At 39.5% G+C, this 21697-nt stretch overlaps 1 protein-coding gene across 1 annotated transcript; it reads right to left on the bottom strand.

The window, feature by feature from the left end:
• Positions 1-15808: 15808 nt before the first annotated feature.
• On the bottom strand, positions 15809-19224 carry LOC135479155 (uncharacterized). The gene is made up of 2 exons (XM_064758917.1): positions 18586-19224; positions 15809-16502 (listed from the first exon to the last, which is right to left on the bottom strand). The coding sequence occupies exons 1-2, from the start codon at positions 19144-19146 to the stop codon at positions 16287-16289; spliced, it is 777 nt and encodes a 258-aa protein (XP_064614987.1). The 5' UTR covers positions 19147-19224; the 3' UTR covers positions 15809-16286.
• Between the last annotated feature and the right edge of the window lie 2473 nt (positions 19225-21697).

The raw sequence follows: 21697 nt of genomic DNA on the forward strand, positions 1-21697 counted from the left end.
ACATTGACAACGGTGTGGAATCTGAAGGCAGAAAACATTAGAACTATATGAAATTTTACGTGGAAAATGTGTGTAATTTGACGTAAGGTACAAAACAATAAAAACTGTCTGAATATGATGGCTCAAAATATAGAAAATTGTATGGGATTTGCATTGTAAATAACATGAAAACTGTGTAGCATTTAACAGTTCGAATTAAGGGAAGTGTGGACAATGTATGTACATGTAGACTCTTACCTGGTGAACAGCAGTAGATTGTTGGTCCAAGCCAGCAGTTAGAATAATCATAATACATTGCTTCTAATCCCACACTGAGACAATCCATGGCATCGCCAGTGCAGAATATAGTCCCCTGTCCCAACATTTCACGTCGTTGTGACCCTGACAAGTACAGCACAGTCTAATGTAAAATCTTGAATATGATCTCACGTCAGTTTTATGACATATAACTTCCCTAAGTGCTGTTCATAGCTCTACGACATATGTCTTCATTCTAGTTAAGGACTTAGCTGAACGAGCCACAAGAACCAGCCCCTGGTTTACTGAGAAGAAAAACTTAAATATCAAGCAAATACCATTGAACAGAGAATGTATTTCCTCTCAGGTGTATGCCAGAAAAAATTCTAATATGTATAGTTGAAAAATAATCAATACATTGAGCGCCAAAAATCCGCTGTTGGCGACCCCATTTTGCCTAAGAACTAGTCCTGAAGTCTTCTGCGTTAGGAGGAGAATTGCAGTCGGAAACCGCCGAAGTGCACTTCGTACATTTCTGGTAGAACTCTTCTTCCCAGAACATAGCGAACAGTACAGTTCGTTTTCCGTTTGACGATCGGGAAACCGGGATGTTGGACGCAGGTTCCGAGTTTACTCGAACAAGACGGCTGTTTTATCGACCCTCATTGGCTGAGAGGCAAAACACCCCCAGCATAAATTACAGAGTGTTAAAGATGGAGGACGCCATGGACTCAGCGGTTTATGCCAGCTTTGTCATATTCAGGCTTTACGTGTATGCCGAGGAAAAATTGCAAAATTATGCAGGAGACACCACCAGATAGAAAAAAAGAGTGCTCTTTTTTTTAAAGTTGTCTTCTCCTTTTATTTTATTTACTTGATTTGAATGTTGTTAAAAGCCATATTCAAGTTTTTTGTTTTATGATGGCGGTCTTTTACAATGTACTGACAAACGTCTCTATGCATGATGTACAGATATGGGTAGATAGTACTTTATGTATCTGGAAGAGAATTCGCCTGAGTGTTGTGTGATGATCATAGTTTTGCGTGTTCTTTGAGATATCACTTGACCAGTTAAACGGCCATGGATATGTCTGAGAAAATTCTTTCGTTGAACTGTCCGCCAATTTCGGTGATTGCCTCACGATTCCACAAGACATGGTGCAAAGAAATATTTTTCGATAGTTTTTGACAGTTACATTGAAAAGCCTTTTAGTACTTACGTTTTACGACATCAGACTGACCCATGATGTAACTTAAACTCATGCAGATTAGGGTGACCAGCGACACGGGGTACTGGTATTTCCATGATGCCGCCATCTTCCTGCACGTGTATGGAAATCATAAAGGTCGTGTGCTCCGGATGGATAGGCCTAAGTGGGTCTATGTTCAGCTGCTTTGGGCAAATGTTCAAAGAAGGTAAAGAGTAGCTAAAGCGATCAATGTTGTTTAAAACAGTCGTCATTGGTTATGAAGAATGTTTTAATCGGAGTAACATGTTTGCTCAGGAGCTACTGTATAATTTATTCATAGCACCTAAGAATTCACTTCACCCCATTGTTTGAAAATACTGACTGTGTTTTGTGAGCAGAAACGATAGTTCATAAACAGATGACAAAGAGACGTGCATGGGTCAGTAAATCAATAATACTTATTTATGCTTATGTTTGATTTGTTTGTCATGCTGTACTCTGTACCGTATATAAAACCCACAACCATTAGCAGGTTGCTGAGAGATATTCCCACGTACGGCCGGAGAAGAAGCCAGCATGAGCTGGACTTGAACTCACGGCGACCGCATTGGTGAGAGACTCCTGGGTCATTACGCTGCGCTAGCGCACTAACCCTCTCTAAGGTATGTAATATTTCACTTGTACGGCACTTTGTCTAATGGGTGGAGGAAAGCGATCGAACCCACCACGCCCAGCTGGCCATGTAGTTGACGTAAATGTCCAGTGAGACCCCCAGCCAAGCTCATTGCATAGTAGAGTCCACAAAACCAAGGCTCTGAAATTAAAAGTGTAAACTTTCTGAACAAATATATTCAACAGCTGTTAATCAAATTCCCTAAACCATTGCATTGGTATTCCATAAACAAATACTTTTGTTCCAACATAATCTGTGATTCTCGATTACCATTGGCTGATTAGGCGGGTTAAAATGTTAACATATTCTTGTCAGAGCTGTAGGCCACGCCCATACCGGTAATATGAATCTTTATTATCCCGTACGTGTTCATCAAATTGGTTTATTTTATTATCCCCTCCTTGCTTATCATGCTGTTTTCTTTATTATCCCCTCCTTGCCCATCATGCTGTTTTCTTTATTATCCATCATGCTGTTTTCTTTATTATCCCCTCCTTGCCTATCATGCTGTTTTCTTTATTATCCCCTCCTTGTCCATCATGCTGTTTTTTTTTTATTATTTTGTTATCCCCTACTTGTTCTTCATGTTGTTTTCTTTATTGCTGATCAGACGGTATACCGGTACTGATTTCTCTGAAAGAATATTTAATTATAAGGGCAATAGGGAACTCAGTGGCCGAGGTGCGGGGCAAAAGGAGCTTCTCACCAATACGGGCAATGTGAATTCAAGTCCAGCTATTTCTAGCTTCCTCACCGGCTGAAACTGTATTAGTAACGTGCGAATGGTCGTGGGCTTCCCGCGGACTCTGTCCGGTTTCCTCTCACCTTAATGTTTGCTGCCGTCACTGCCGTGGTCTTTTGGCTACACATGCGCAATTCTGGCATTGGGTGCAAGATTTATATTCAAACTGAAGAGTGAAGGATCACTGATTGGGTAATGTTGCCACACGAACATTTTAGGTTGTTGATGCACCATACATTTCCGCACTTTTAATTCGTTGGTTTTGCTGCATGTGGTGGTACGAACGACTGCGCAGTGTACCGCACATTGCCATCAAGGCCCCAACAAACAGCGGATTTGGATAATCAGTGGTAGTCCAGATTTGAACCGGCACCTCGCGTGTTATAACGAATGAAAGGCAAGTGCCTTTAACCACATACACCACGCTCATCAATCCCGGTATCGGTTTCACTCGGCCTTTTGAATCTCTTTTTATCTAAATTCAAGTGGAGATGCAATATTTACATCTACAGAACGACTAGTATACATACAGATAGTCCCAATTTTATTTATTCCTTTTTATTTCGCAATTCTTTTTTTACAAATATTAACTTAAAATATTAACGTGAAAAATGAACGTTCTTTACTCTGGGAAACACGGGTATATATGCATGAAGTATCACATACCGTCAGAATGTATACACATCACTATAAGAATGGATACACATCACTATAAGAATGTATACACATCACTGAAAGAATGGATACTCATCACTGTAAGAATGTATACACATCACTGAAAGAATGGATACACATCACTGAAAAAATGGATACACATCACTATAAGAATGTATACACATCACTGAAAGAATGGATACACATCACAATAAGAATGTATACACATCAATGAAATAATGGATACACATCACTGAAGGAATGGATACACATCACTATAACAATGTGTGCACATCACTATAAGAATGTGTACACATCACTGAAAGAATGAATACACATCACTATAAGAATGTATACACATCACTGAAAGAATGGATACACCTCACTATAAGAATGTATACACATCACTGAAAGAATGGATACACATCACTGTAAGAATGTATGCACATCTCCATAAGAATGTAAACACATCACTGAAAGAATGGATACACATCACTGAAAGAATGGATACACCTCACTATAAGAATGTATACACATCACTGAAAGAATGGATACACCTCACTATAAGAATGTATACACATCACTGAAAGAATGTATACACATCACTGAAAGAATGTATACACATCACTATAAGAATGTGTACACATCACTGAAAAGAATGGATACACATCACTATAAGAATGTGTGCACATCACTATAAGAATGTGTACACATCACTGAAAGAATGGATACACATCACTATAAGAATGTGTGCACATCACTATAAGAATGTATACACATCACTGAAAGAATGCATACACATCACTATAAGAATTCATACACATCACTGAAAGAATGGATACACATCAATATAAGAATGTGTACACATCACTGAAAGAATGGATACTCATCACTATAAGAATGTATACACATCACTGAAAGAATGGATACACATCACTGTAAGAATGTATACACATCACTATAAGAATGTACACACATCACTGAAAGAATGGATACACATCACTATAAGAATGTGTACACATCACTGAAAGAATGGATACACATCACTGTAAGAATGTATACACATCACTATAAGAATGTATACACATCACTGAAAGAATGGATACACATCACTATAAGAATGTGTGCACATCACTATAAGAATGTGTACACATCACTAAAAGAATGGATACATATCACTATAAGAATGTATACACATCACTGAAAGAATGGATACACGTCACTATAAGAATGTATACACATCACTATAAGAATGTGTACACATCACTGAAAGAATGGATACACATCACAATAAGAATGTATACACATCACTGAAAGAATGGATACACATCACTATAAGAATGTATGCACATCACTGAAAGAATGGCTACACATCACTATAAGAATGGATACACATCACTATAAGAATCTATACACATCACTGAAAGAATGGATACACCTCACTATAAGAATGTATACACATCACTGAAAGAATGGATACACGTCACTATAAGAATGTATACACATCACTCTAAAAATGAGTACACATCACTGAAAGGATGGATACACATTACAATAAGAATGTATACACATCACTGAAAGAATGGATACGCGTCACTATAAGAATGTATACACATCACTATATGAATGTGTACACATCACTGAAAGAATGGATACTCATCACTGTAAGAATGTATACACATCACTGAAAGAATGGCTACAGATCACTATAAGAATGGATACACATCACTATAAGAATGTATACACATCACTGAAAGAATGGATACACCTCACTATAAGAATGTATACACATCGCTGAAAGAATGGATACACGTCACTATAAGAATGTATACACATCACTATAAGAATGTGTACACATCACTGAAAGAATGGACACACATCACTGAAAGAATGTATACACATCACTGAAAGAATGGATACACGTCACTATAAGAATGTATACACATCACTATAAGAATGTGTACACATCACTGAAAGAATGGATACATATCACTATAAGAATGTATACACATCACTGAAAGAATGGATACACGTCACTATAAGAATGTATACACATCACTATAAGAATGTGTACACATCACTGAAAGAATGGATACACATCACAATAAGAATGTATACACATCACTGAAAGAATGGATACACATCACTATAAGAATGTGTACACATCACTGAAAGAATGGCTACACATCACTATAAGAATGGATACACATCACTATAAGAATGTGTACACATCACTGAAAGAATGGATACACATCACTGTAAGAATGTATACACATCACTATAAGAATGTATACACATCACTGAAAAAATGGATACACATCACTATAAGAATGTGTACACATCACTGAAAGAATGGATACACATCACTGAAAGAATGGCTACACAGCACTATAAGAATGGATACACATCACTATAAGAATGTATACACATCACTGAAAGAATGGATACACATCACTATAAGAATGTATACACATCACTGAAAGAATGTATACACATCACTGTAAGAATGTATACACATCACTATAGGTCCAAAACATTCTGTATTCTCCAAAACATTCTGTATTGTCCAAAACATTCTGTACTGTCCAAAATATTCTGTACTGTCAAAGACAATTAAGTATAACCTTAACATTCCGTACTGTCCAAAACAAAGGCAATATCCCAACATCCTGTATCCAAAGTAAACAACCTTATAACGACCGGTGCTGTTCAAGCTGACAGACAGCATCAACTGTTCAAAACAAGCTCCTTAAAATTCTGCAATGTCAACTAGAAGTCCTATATTACCATCCAATGCAGTGCAAAAATAAGAATTTCCTTCTTGTATATTGTCCAAACCAAGTATTTTATACCATTCAATACATAGACCAAAAAGTGCTAAGAAGTAGTTCCGCAAGCGATTAGAGCCAATACTGATGTTCTGTATGAAAACACCGCCCGTTCACCGCAGTTTACGTTACGCATTGATGTCTTAAAATATTGACATTTACTTAATGAAATCAATCTGATTTCCGCAACGCTTTAAGTTTCTAAACTCAATTTTGGTTGTTATTTTGTTCGTGGAAGATTCCAACAATGTAAGAAATACACAAAAATACACACCAGAGATTCCTTCAGCGATAATTACATATGTTTACACCACACATGAACATCTTAAAAATATTGACTCTGAACGATGTGGCTTCTTCAAGTTAACTTTTATGATCTTTAAGTTATCTTGTGGAAGACTATACACATTGATGTATAAAACAAACGAAACAGGAAAAAAGAACAATCTACATCAAAACATGTACATAAAACATTTTGAGAACATTTTGAAAACAGTGAATGTAATTCAAAAGAGCCTTAACAAATACATAAACAAACAGCATACAAAATTTCAAAATCACAAAAACTGAGGTACCGGTATACCCTTTGTTATTATTGTCCACGCTGTGTTTCACGCTTGCTTTAAAAACACATTAATAATTGACGAAAACACACCTGAACTGTGCTCGGCCGTAATGAGTTGAAAACACTTCGAGATAAAAGGATAGAATATAACTGAAAACTAAATTTTTGTCCCAGTTGAGTGCATGGAAACACTTATATATAGGCTATGATAAAAGATTTAACAAACCCGAAGGTTATAATGTCGTTAGTATCTGAAAACAGAACCAGGTCTTAGCAAAAACAATAAAGTTTGTTTTCACAAACTTAAATCGCTATATTGTAACCGTTCATGAAGACATTTCATAAAATGCAACTCAAAATGATACTCTCTCAGGGCTTTTAAGTCTGTAAATAAAAGATATCTACATTAGATTAAACTTAACTATATATACATTAGTAAACCATCGTATTTTTGTTCAATTCACTTGATTAGTTTGAGCGCCCGGCAGTTTGGAGCCCAAATTTTATCCGGAACTAAAATAGCTCTGGACATGTTTCTGCCTAATAACCTTAAACACAATGAGCAGACCATGCAACTAACAGTACCAATACTTCAGATAACAAATAATGAATAAAGGAATCGACGAATCAGGTATATGGCTTCACGCCATTATGTCACAATATATGAAGATACAATTTTCTATTTGATTTAAAGCAATCGCAAACACCGGCGTCATATTCACAGGGAAAACTCATATTCCATACATTTATTGTTTCCTGCAGCAGTTTCTTGTAAGTGGTGTTTCCAGCGTGAGGTTTCCTGAATTTAACGTGTTCCCTAAGCGAGGTTTCCTTCACTTGATGTTTTCTGCACTCCATATAGGTTTAAACTGTCAAAGAGTTCCAAAATTATGTTGAACAATCAGCGATATAAATCTGATCAGAACAAACTGTGAGAAAGACTGAATCAGTATTAACCTTTCTCAAGAAGCATGTCATTTACAAACATTGTCTATCCTTCTGTCAATTCACCGGAAGCTGTTATGACACGCACCTGCCATGCGTAATCAATCCGGAAGCCGGTCTGTCCTTCCATGAGGCCACAGACCTCCCATTAGTTTTCCATAAGCCACAATGTTAACGTTTAGCGCTGTAGCTCGGTCCCAAACATTCCGTGGCCAATAAGCTTTGGTGCATACCTGGCCCAGCCTGTGAGAAAGAATCATGACATAGGTTGACCGTCAAAATCTGGACCTTTCCATGCCGGCAGCTGGGAGGGGTGCCTAGCAACGCCAAGGGGACGTCACTCGCAGCCTCATCACTACCTGTCTCCTTGTGTCCTCTTGCCCAGAATTTCAAACTTTCATCATTAAAACTCATACCTGCCCAAAGCTTAGACAATTTCCATCACTTTGATACCAAGCATGCACCTATACACCAAAAACGGCAGGCTGGCGGCAAAAAAAGACTTTACACCCTAAAATACACAGAACTACAATCGTCCCTATCGAAAAACGGAAGTTATAATGGGGGTCTGTGTCCATGAACGTATGGATAGCAGGTATGTATACAGATGTACTTGCCAGGAGTTAAATCTGACCACTTATAGAACGGATACGGATTGTCGTCATTGATGTAGAAATGCATCATCACTTAGCGCTTGTTTTCGTCTCCCTGCCATAAGACACAATATATAGAAATATAACAGAAACAATCATACAGCTAGAAATAAGAAAGAATCAATCATATAAAAAGATAAAAGACGCAATCATAGAATTATTAATATTATTTTGCTTATTGGTATGCATTGGTATTTTTCCTCGATCGTAAGAATGTTTCGCTCATATGGCGATGTAGTTCTGTTATTATATTTATTTATGTGATTATTGTTTAACGACATACCCATCCTCAAGAACCTCTGACACGACGGCAGTAAGTATTATGGGTGCATGGAGACACAAATGGCCGAGGTAAACCACCGCCTTTTTAAGGTTTCCGACAAGCTTTACCATGCACGTGTGATGTACAAAACTTGCACACCACATCGGTGGAAGACAAGTGATCTTCAACCCGAGCAGGACTGCGTGAACGGCTCTACGAAAACCATCGGCTGATTATTGTCACCAAGCCCCTACGAACTACGAGGGGAAGGGGTTACAAATTACCTGCCCTAAGTAGGAAACGAACACCCACTAATGGTTACAGAGTTGTGCACCTTTCTCTCTGATCCGAGTTCCGCTCCCCACGTCTTAAATAATCCAAAAGATGTTCATAACAAAGTGAAATATGGCTCTGACGGCCTTGAAAAATAGGCCACGATCACTGATAATGAGTACAGGATATTTGCTCGCATGGCTAAGTCGATGTGTGGCATGTTTTGGGATGCCTGTGATAACTAGTTGAATAAAGCGGTACATATAAACATATAAAAAATAAGTTCCCTTCAAGACTGTGTTTGACATTTACCAAGATATCTGCACAATCGTTGTGAAATTTTGCACACAGTATTTCAGTAACCAAGTCAACACACTGTAGCAAAGGATTACCCTGTAGATACAGATGTGCTCCAATGAGCATGCGCAAGTGCATTATTGGTCGGATTTTGAAAATTTTACAAACAGATTCAAGATGACAATGGATTTATTTTTATGGACGACAATGCTCATCCACATCGTGCCACAATGATAAATGTCTTCTTTGAACATGAAGTCACTGAGCACATGGAATGGCTCTCCAATTTCCCGGTACTCAATCTCACTAAACACTTGTTGGACCAATTGAAAGAAACGGTATATCGCCGTGTCACGACGGTGTCCGATCTTGATGACGTCAGACATCTGCTTCAGGAGGAAATGGTTAGTCATCCCTCAAAATCGGATCACACCCCTCATTAACACGATGTGATCTCGCTGTCTCAGTGTGATACAAAATTGTGGTGGTTATATTAGATTTGAACATTATCTGGTAGTGCAGGTAGTCAAAATTATCTTCAATCTGTTTGTAAAGTACGACCGATAATGCTTTTGCGCATGCCCATTGGAGCACATCTGTATTTATAGAGTAATCCTTTCCACAGTGGATTAACTGGATTACTGATATGCTGTGTGCAAAATTTTACAGTTAACAACTGGGCAAATATCTTGGTAAATGTCAAACATTCTTTTGGGGGAACTTACTTTTGATGCACTGTTTAGGTTTTACATAGCAATCGCATAGCATAGACACGATGGGCGTGACGATCTTGAAAAAAGTGAAATTTAACATCATAAGATCTTCAAAATGATGGGACCGCCACGATATGGGGGCCATATCGTGAAGCGGCTTCATTATATGATCAGATAACGACTATCTTTGCCACGTTTGACGTACAAACTTGCACATCATATCGGTGGAAGACATCTATATTTTAAATATAAAGCTGACCCTCAAGATAAATGCATCCGCTGGTATACTTTTTAGTTTTGCTGTTGTTGGTTTACGATATATGATTTGATTGTTGCTAATTTTTAGGGATAGAGGAAAGAGTGTCCGAGGTAAACCATTGGATTTTGGCAAGTTATACTGACGAACTTAATTTGTATCGCGTATCAACCACGCTAAATTGGTACAAGAAAGACTGTCGTCGACTGCTTCTTGTCACCAAGGGTCCTCGGACATTGAAATCCACCGTGAATTTACCGTGAATGCACCCTGCCCACGACTGGGATTGAACCCGTACCTGGGGTGACTCGATCATGGTGGGCGTCGCATACCTCACTTTTTCACTGATATGCACTCCAATGTGAAAGCCGTCAAGTTTATGAATGCATGAAACCACACAGAACAAGAGGCAAAACTCTGCACCTAGCCAGATTTTTGACAAAGCAGAGGACGCGCGCTTGATTTGAACCAGCGACCTCCTGGGACAGCAAAATACCAACACCTACTGTTATGTTTGCACATGATCATGTAGGTATAATTGGGAGATTTTTATTTACTTATTTGTTTAATGTTTTACGGTACTCAAGAACATTAAACTTATATAAATACGACGACGTTTTGCTTTTGTTATTTTTCTTGTTTTTTTTTTTGTTTTTTTAGTTTTATTTTTGTACAGACAAGAGAAGCGATTACTTTCAACAGTTTTATAACAGTTCGTGAACTAGAAGGTAAAGTCTATGTACTTTTGTACATTTTTCGGGCACTAATAAAGCTTTTGCCTGTATGTAAATTATTTTCTTGTACAAATCATTTGTACATCTGGGTGGGCGTTATTTGTGCTAACTGTTAATGATTATAATGTTTTCCCTTACATTCGAGCTCTGAGATCCAATATTTAAGCTATTAGTTATCCAGATGTATCTATTCAGGCCTATTTCCATTTCTGCATGTGTCTGCTTACCAGTATACGAGTGCCGTGACGTAGCCAATATAACTTCATCCCGACGATTTTGGCGACGAGAACAGATCTCTCTCTCAGATGCATGGATCCGGCGCCCTGCTCGGGCTGTACTACTCTCAGATCAGTCACAAACAAGAACCTCTTAGACCCGTTACGCCGTGGGAAAAACCTGGGGTGGGACAAGCACCTTGTTGACCAGACAGGCGAGTTCCCGTGGGCGGGGATTTGGAGCCCGGCACTGCGCCCCAGCGCCATTCTGAGGACCTAGGGGTGAGGAAAACGAACCGGTGAGGCTGTCGATGACCGTCATGAAAGGTGATCGCTTAGCTGAAGACCCTGTCGTTCCCAAAGGAACGGATATAGCATCAAAGGTGCTCCCCCCTGTTTTAGAAGTGAGCAGATCGCCTTGTGATCCCAGTGTCCCCAGTGACTACGCTGACAGTAAAACACTGTCTTGCAGCCTCCACATATCTTCATGTCCTCAAAATGTTTGTCGCGATGAAAATAAGAAGCTTCCTTCAGTTTCTAACAGAGTTGTAACTTCTGTAAATAGTTTGGTAGAAGCTCGTGCAACTGAGTGTCTAGTGATGATGCAACACCGTCTGTGAACGAGTTTTCATGTGAATGTGTGACAATATGAAAAGCGAGAGCTGGTTGGTCAATAGGACCACGTGACTGGTATTCAGGCCTTCAAGAGCCAATACGAGGTCGGAAATTGATCTAGGTAAGTGTAATACCGCAAGACTCTTTAGCCGCGGGAAAGTATGGCGGTTAAAAGTTGTACACAAAGCAAAAGAATTTAGAAGAGAGTTAAAAAGATAAAAGTGTTCTTTCAATCTTTGCAATTCTTTTGCACAAACTACTGCAGTAAATGGTGTAAATTAAGTGTACTTTGTAATCACACCGTTAGCAGAAAATCCTCATCATGTCATTTAAAAATTTGTCGCTGGAAAAAATGCAATGGAAAATTAATGAATTTTCTTTCGTCTATCTCGGCCTATTAGCCTGTTTGTAAATTTCAGTTTGGAGTTATTTATTGAAAGAAAGATAAGAACATTTCTTTTTAATTATTAGACTGATGTTTAATGCCCTTGTCAAGAATTTGTGACATAGGCCTTATAAATATAACGGTGATCGTATCTTTTTAAATATTTATTTATTTATTTGATTGGTGTTTTACGCCGTACTCAAGAATATTTCACATATACGACGGCGGCCAGCATAATTGTGGGTGGAAACCGGGCAGAGACCGGCGGAAACACACGATCATCCGCAGGTAGCTGTTAGACCTCCTCACTTACGATCGGAGAGGAAGCCAGCATAAGCTGGACTTAAACTCATAGCGACCGCATTGATGAGAGGCTCCTGAGTAATTACGCTGCGCTAGCGCGCTAACCAACTGAATCTTTTTAAATAATGTTCTCTAAATGAGGCTGTGATGCGTGTGAACTAAATTTATTTGCGCTAAAATTGGAACTTTTTTTCTCCAACAAATGTTCGACCAGAATTTCAATGTGTTATGTGCACAACTGCCGTCAGCTTCTAAATTTAGCTTGCCACTGTTTACATATGCTAAGTTCAGGGCCTGCTGTCTGCCTCTACCTTAGAATGTTCCAGAATACGCTCAGTTCGGTGCCTGTTTGTTTACATCAAATGTTCAGGAATTTTCTTATTCTAGACAATTCCACCAGGCTATATAAGACCTATGAAAGCAGGTCAAAATAAAGGAGAACGGAGAACTATTGAGAGTTTTGGATGCTTTCGCTGTGTATTTATTACTTTAGTAGGCCTTTTGTGCTGAATTTTGGTGTCTTTATATCCTCTGGCTTTGTTATATTTTATCTCCACCGAGCACTTGTTCAGTCTGAACTTGTATATTTAATTTGTGCTCTTGTGTACACAGTGCTTATTAGTACACGGACCCTGTCTGTGGAATTTTGTGTATATTTCGTCATACACGTTATACTGTGGATTTTTCCTCTTATTTCTGCATTTATGCCTGTATGGTTTTCCGCATTGTGGAATATATGCGTCCGTTTGGACTTGACACCGTTGTACATGTAAGTACTTTAGTATTTGTATAGATACTGCTATCCTTTCTTGTTGAACTTAAGTACTTTAGTATTTGCATAAGTCTTATTATCTGTTGTAGTTAAAGCTAATAAATTGTTGTAAAGTAAAATCTGCTGGTTTTGGTTACTTTTTGTGCGGCTAAACTGTCGTGTATTTCGAACAAGCCATCGCTTTATAATACAGACAGTTTGGGTCGTAACAAATGACATTTATATTTAGATATATCCATGACACAAATATTATTGTGTATCAATAACAAATTTCCATTTAAATATACACTTTATTAACTAGACATGACTCACATCCTGGTTTATCAGCCGTGATAATGTCAGTGTCAAGACGTGATAATGTAAGTGAAAAGACGTGATAATGTCAGCGTCAAGACGTGATAATACCGTCGGTGGCTAGCAAAAATATGCATGCATGTTCGGTGCTTTGTATTCACCAAAAACACACCCCATGCAGTTAAGATAAACATTCCTAACGCCTTCAGTAAAGATTATTATGTACCCCATACGGTACACCCAGATGGAGAGAATGTAAATTGAGCTAAGTCAACTGGCTGCATGATCTGGACACGGATTCTGACACCCAACCTCCACGTGACCATTTGTGGGTGTTTCTGATTGCTATATTAATTTGTCATGTACAACAACCCTGATAGCCCATTTTGTTTTGGAAAATATCAGTTGTCATGCACATAAAGGGCTGAACACCTAGGCCTACAATACTTTTTATTGTGAAAAGTAGATTTTACTGTTTTAAGGCATTTTCCTGAGAAAAATTCCCTTTATAATAAATACATGATCAAGTGAACCAAAATCATTTCCACATATCTGATGTCCAGTAAGGGAGTTGTAAATTTCTGTATATTTTCTCAAGCTATATATTTTACAAGATTTATCAGTTAAGCTTCGTAATAAATATATATTAAAGACACTATCACTGACCCTCTCATTATTGCGATCGCTTTGAGTTCAATTCCAGCTCATGCTGGCTTCCTTTCCGGCTGTACGTGGGAAAGTCTGGCGCAACCGGCGTATGGTCTTGGGTTTCCCTCGGGCCGTGCCCGGTTTCCTCCCACCATTATGCTGGCCGCCGTCGTATAAGTGAAATATTCTTGAGAACAGCGTGAAACACCAATCAAATAAATAAATATGTAAAACAAAATTTCTTTCAAATACCAACATTAGAAGAAGATATTATCCAATGCATTTAACGCTATACAGTACGCTTATGGATGGCAACGAATATTTTTAGCTTGTCCTGTTCCATCGGCTACACATATTACATAACAGCGCCAAGCACATACCGGGAAGTCCGTTACTCATTTCACAGATGATCTGTCGCTGTGAGTAGGCTGTCAATCGGCCTGCGTGACAAGAGGCGATTTCATATCTAGTTCCAAGGCGTCATTTAAAGAGTTCTGCGTGTTCTATGGTGCATGCCACTGTCTTCTAATTATAAGATAAAAACAGCATTGGAAAACATTCAGTTATTGCAGTGTTAGAAATATGGGACGCAAACATTCAACACTCCACCCATTTATTTGATTGTGCATGTAGAAAATCTCTGGCGCATGCCCACTGTACACGTAGAAAAACTGTTCGGTATGCATATACAATTATTCCAAACATTTTTGTCAGTTTTAGAATGAAAATAGTTCTCAAATCTGATTTCTGATGTCAGTTTATACTTGCTATTAAATATATCTCTGTACAATTTCTTCAAATGAATTTGAGTGTGAATAAATTTAGCATAAGTAAATTTTCCGTGCAACTGCTTTGTAAGTCTGTGTGCACCTTGTGCGTGTAACATTTTTTTTCTTAAATTCTACCCCGGTATTGTATAGTCTTTTATGTTATGTGCTCTGTGTAATTCTTGTGTTCTTCGGGTTATTTTTGATAGTCAGTCAGATAGTCATTGCACATTCAAACATTTCCTGACGAATCTCTCAGATGTGCATGTATCAACTCTACAGGAATGGGGAATGTACATTATACTATATGTACTATATCTGAGTAGCTAAAACATGTTCAGAACAATATATACGCCCACCTATGCAACCAAGTGTGCATGGTCCAGCAGATATGGTCGGTGTCAAGTATATTACACACACTTCTTGTTATTATGTAATGGAGTTCCGATATTTCAGCTGTATCAATTACATATATCCTATCACGCATCCTATCTACGGACAGAGCTATCCCATGAGACATAGGCCCCAAGTAGTCTCGCGTCATATAGCAGACTGTGTCACATTGTCTAGTGTTCAGGGGACGGCCTGATATTTGGTATTTAGGTGAAGATTCGTGATAACTGTTTCCCAGTGCGCATGACTGGGATTACATCGCCGTGAGATAAACAGACTTACGTGGCTGGTCTTTATCAGGTTAATATTTGTGACAACTGACACTTTGACTCGTGAAAAGTTGCAAGTCGAAAACACAAAAAATACACATAAACGACTATATTTCAGCTGGGATTATTCGGTGTTTATTTATGTACTTGATTGGTGTTTCACGTCGTACTCATGAATATTATAGTTTAAGCCTGACTTATTGTTTTAAAGCTGAACGTGTGAATCACAAGAATACCCATTTCTTGGCAGTTTAGAGCTGCCAGTCTGATTGACTTATGGCTACTTGGCGTGAACATCGATAGTCTTTACCGCGCATGCGCCGCTCTGTGCTACGTTCGCTTAAGGAACGTCACGCGCGCTGAAAGGAGTACGTTAAGTAACTGTTCTGCGCTTTTAAGTGTTTCAAGTGTGTCAGGAACTGACAGGCCGAAATCCCAAAGACCTAAGAAAAAACACTAGACACACAAATGCACAAAAATTATTTAGGCCTGTATGTATAAATATGTATAGTCTTTCGTTTTGGCATCATCACTTAAATGAGCGTAATATGGGGAACATTTTAATAACTTCGATAGGTAATGAGGCGATATATATATATGGATCTACACAGAAATCACTTCACCTGATGTACTAAGAATGCGCACCTGGTTTGCGCGATCAATCCGGAATCCGACCTGTCCGTCCATGAACGAATGGAAGGCCGGAGCGTGCACACATATATAATTTCCGGGTCTCACATCACCCCACTTAAAATACGGATACGGATTGTCATCTTTAACGTAGAAAAGGACAACGAGACGATGCTCACTGACTTCATCCTGTAAGAGAATAGACAAGAGAATGTAAATGTTCAATATAAGAAAAAACAGTAATGCCGCTGGAAAGGTCGAAACACAACGTTCGAGTGAGTGAGTGAGTGAGTGAGTGCTTGGGGTTTAACGTCGTACTCAACAATTTTTCAGTTATATGACGACGAAGGAATCCTTAGGGTGCATGTATGTGTAATGTGCCTCCTTGTTGCAGGACGGATTTCCACCGCTCTTTTATTTAGTGCTGCTTCACTGAGACGACTTACCGAATACAAGTAAGCCGCCCCGCCCGAGCCATTATACTGATACGGGTCAACCAGTCGTTGCACTATCCCCTTCATGCTGAACGCCAAGCGAGGAAGTTACAACTTCCTCTTTTAAAGTCTTAGGTGTGACTCGATCCCGAAGCAGAGGCTCTACCAACTGTGCTATCCGGGCCGGTCACAACGTTCGAAAATAATGCCTTAATCCTAACAGAAAGTATGTTGTCTGGCTGACGTTAAAATGTATCCTGCTACTGAATTGGATTATTCTGTTAAATGTAGCACACACATAGTATTAACTCAGCATGAAGATCGTTTTAGACTAACATGGAGGATGATATGTTAAATATAACATGAGAAAAAAATTCTAGTATCACTCCGACAGGAATTGTGTTAAAATTAACAGATTATTTTTTGAGCGTAACATTCTTATTATCTGTGAACCTAAGTAACATCTATACAAAAAACACTCATAACCCGTTGCGCGTTTCGAGATGGTGGCCATGGAAACCAGAAACTTGATCGAAAAAGGAGGGAGGCCGGTTTAATATCGCTTGACTTTAAGACTATAGACCAAAATTTCGCAAAGCAATATTGCCGTGTGTAACAAAAGCGACGCCAGATAGAGGTTTCCAGGGCACATGACAAACCAGGGTTTTGGGGCTTCTTCGGTGGCCTGGAGCGTAGAGCGTCCGCGTCGAAATCGGGAGATCTGGGTTCAAACCCAGGTCGGGTCATACAAACGACTTTAAAAATGGCACTGGTTGCTGCCTCGATGGCCAGGTGTCATTATAATGCGACTGGGGTGGGGTGTCATGTCTGCTGCCTTTGAAATTATACCTCAGTAGCAGCAATACTTTGGCGGCATGGAAGTGCCCTGCCACAAGAAGGCACAGTATATGTACACACACCCAATGAAACTGTTTAGTGTATCAGATGTGACTGGGTGAAATATGATGTCTGGTGCCACTGCTTCAGTGGCGGCAGTACTTTGGCGGCATGGAATTGCCCTGCCACAAGAAGACGCAGTACATGTACACACACCTAATAACTCCTTGTCGTCATATGACTGAAAAACTTTACAAACTCAAGCACAGCTTATAAATTGACGAGTTGTGTACTCTTTTCATTCATTCGCGTGGAACATTCCTTGCGTATTTCCAACATCATTGGAAACTTCCGTCTGTTTCTCTTTGCATGAATCCGTTTTAATTTCATGCTTTGTGTACTTTCTTAGTTCTGTAAAGGTTTGAGTTGAACGGTGTTTTAGAAATTGGTCCTACCATTACTGACCCGGAACGTCCATTTGGGTTGACGGCAGGCATACGAATGTCTATTTAGACACCTAGAAATGAAAGCGAGGCGTAATCTCGTTGTAGCATAATACTACTGCAGTGCTTCTGAAGCGGTTTGGCTTGTAATGAAAGTCAAATCGTCGAAAGCGAGGCGCAGTCTCTCAGCATAAGCAGGATATCATTGCCGTGCTGCCGAGAGGAGTATTCATTCTGCCTTGCAGTTCTTAACCTGGCAGTGATGACACCTGAGCCTATGAAACAGTGGCAGTAGATCAATGGCAGTAAACTGTACTGGATTCCATACGTTCTTTGAACAGGAGAGGTAACAAGGATCACGTTACTCATCCTCCTTACAGCGCATGCGCCGCTTTCTACGTTTGCTTTACATCACTGCCACAACTAGCATATTTGGTACAGAAATCTCAAACGCCTATGTCATTGGGGTCACGGGAATGAGGCAGGAAGTGATGTCAGAAAACACAAAAACTCTCCACCTTTTACTACAGAAGATAGATCTACAGCGCTTGTACTTACCATTATACGTATACCGTGACGAAACAAATGGCCATCCATTCTCACGATTTTAGCTATCAGGACTGTTTTCTGCAGGTCAGGTAAGGTACTAGCTACCAACTCAGGCGGAATAAAACTCATATCAGTGATAAACCGGAACTTTTGACCTCCATCTGCTGGGCGAAAGAAGTTCGGGTGAGGCAAAGACGACTCTAGCTTGCTTGCCACGCGCGATAACTCTCGATGGCTTGGGCTAGGAGACTGGGACGACCCGGGCGGTGGTGCCATAAGCAAACTATTAAACGGGAACTGATCATAATGATTGATAGATCCTGTTAAATTGTCCGTCAATATCCAATCCCGCCCTTTTCCTCTGCGAAGCTCTGAAGACTGTCCACGTGCTTTGGGTTTTGTCGTTTCGCGTCTCTCACTGGCCTTTTCCTGAAGTTCTTTGCACTCCGGTTTGTGCGTCCGCCAGTGGTTTCGCTGACAGATTTTGGAGCAGTACAATGTCGTCTTGCAGCCGGCACATCTTTTCAAGTCTTCGCCTTGTAGACTACAGGCAGAGCAAGATTGCGACATTCTCACGGTGCAGTAGGCCTATAGTCACCACACAGCTAGGATATACAGTTTATACATCGGCTTTCCAAATCAAAAGAACAGCTCACATGCACAAGTACACAGCCTGGCTGACCTGATAGCCTGTATATAGCTATACCCTGACGGGTGCTGCGAAATTCACACAAATTCAGGTCTACACTTATTTCTCAGAAATGGCCTGTATGTTCCACTCCTTGCTCCCGGCAAATCATGGCATATTGAAACTGACTATTTTTTCTCGGTATTCAGGTCAGAGCTGCATTCGGGATCAATACGTATAATCTTTCAGTACAGACCTCGTGTGCATTTGTGTACATAGCTATTACATTGCATCACGTGCGTGATAGCGTATAACAATCATCACGTGCTACATTTATGGCCCGACGGCTGATGTTTATACATTAGCTATTCCAATTTTTATTTGTAATTCTGAAAAGAAAGAATTATACTCCCCTCCCAGTTTTTTGGAAAAGTAAACATATAAATACGTTGTTCATTAAATGCACAAAACATGTGAAAGAAGAAACTTAATATCCCTGCTACAGTTACATGTCTATGGGCTAATAAGAACACACCTGGTGTCCCAAAATAAGAATGAATTAATGATTATGGCTTAGCGCCACATCGGCAATACTTCAGCCGTATCGACGTGACCAAAAATTAGAAGAATTACAGCAGGCCTAAAAAAAATTTTGAAAAAAATTAATAAATACATGATACATCAACATTTAAGTTTTTACCTATTACTGACAGAGCTCGAAACTCTCCTTTTGCACTCAATTGCATTTATACAAATATATATATGTACAAATGAATATTTATGACAAAAAAAAACTTGTGTAGCACATTCAAATAAGCCTATCATACAACAGATATTTCATTTTTTAAATCTTTTCCGTGCACAGATTATCGTAAAATACTTGCTATAATTAATGTATCACCAAACATCAATTGAACGAAAAAGGCTTAAAAAAATATTAATTTTATTTATTTATTTATTCTTTATTACGCCGGAGAGGAAGCCAGCATGAGCTGAACTCACAGCGACCGCATAAAAACACATTGAGTGTACATACGTAATTGACTGAATGCTTTAAAGAGTTGGTGAGTGAGTGAGTGCTTAGGGGTTAACGTCGCAATTAACTATTTTTCAGTCATATAACGGCGAAAGAGTCCTTCGAGTGCATGTACGTGTAATGTGCCTCCTTGTTGCAGGACGGATTTCCACCGCTCTTTTATCTAGTGCTGCTTCACTGAGACGACTTACCGAAGGCAAGTAAGTAAGCCGGCCCATCCGAGCCATTATACTGATACGGGTCAAACAGTCGGTGCACTATCCCCTTAATGCTGAACGCCAAGGTCTAAGATGGCCAGTAGTGAATGTTTTAAAGGGAATGGTAATATTAAATTTTTTGTCAAAACAAATAAATCCTATTTGAATATATATTTCAGTTGTGATATGTATATAATAAACACTGACACTGCATGCATATACGGGCTGCACGCATGCGCGCCTGGTGATTGGGATACAGCCACATGTTAGGAGGTTTGTACTGGGATGTGTACGGTGCGGTGGTGTCATACATCATGGTCTGTGCGGTTTCCCCCAGCCATAATACCCGACAGCAGTTGACAATTTAAACCAGGAAGATACTGGTGAAATAAATAAATTAGCAATGTTGGGTAGGGGGCGATAACTTTTTCTATGATAATATAAAATTTTCATGCTAACGTTTTATCGTTCTGAGCTATCAAAGCGTTATCATCCGGAGCTATCAACGCTTTATCGTCCAGATTTTCCAAAGATTTATCGTCCGGTGTTCCCAACGTTTTATCACCAGGAGTTCCAAACAGTTTATCGTCCGGAGTTCCCAACTGTTTGTCATCCGGAATTCCCGACAGTTTGTCATCAAGAGTTCCCAACTGCTTACCATCCGGAATTCCGGACAGTTTATTAAGTGGAGTTCCCAACTGTTTATCTTCCAGAGTTCCCAACAGTTTGTCATCGGGAATTCCCAACAGTTTGTCATCCGGAGTTCCCAACTGCTTATCATCCGGAATTCCCGACAGTTTATTAAGCGGAGTTCCCAACAGCTTATCATGCGGGGTTTCCAAAAGTTCACCTGGAGTTCCCGAAGGTTTATCATCCGGAATTTCCAACAGTTTGTCGGTTGATGCTCTCAGTGCTTTATCGGCTGGTGTTCTTAATGCTGTATCGCCCAGGTTTCCCAACGCTTTGTCTTCCGGATTTCCCAACGTTTTATCTCCCCGATTTCCCCATGATTTATCATCCGGAGGTCCCAACACTTTATCTTCTGGAGGCATTAACGATTTAACGTTCAGTGTTCCCAACTCTTTTCCGTTGGGATTTCCAAAAGCTTTATCGTCTGCATTTCTTAACGCTTTATCCTCCGGGAAAATTCTCAACGTTTTATCATCTGGACTGCCCAAGGCTTTATCTTTCGGAGTTACCAACAGTTTGTCGTTTGGCGCTATCAGTGCTTTATCGTCTGGTGCTCGTAACGCTTTATCC

The sequence above is a fragment of the Liolophura sinensis genome, chromosome 12, assembly GCF_032854445.1.
Source record: "Liolophura sinensis isolate JHLJ2023 chromosome 12, CUHK_Ljap_v2, whole genome shotgun sequence".
NCBI lineage: Eukaryota > Metazoa > Mollusca > Polyplacophora > Chitonida > Chitonidae > Liolophura > Liolophura sinensis.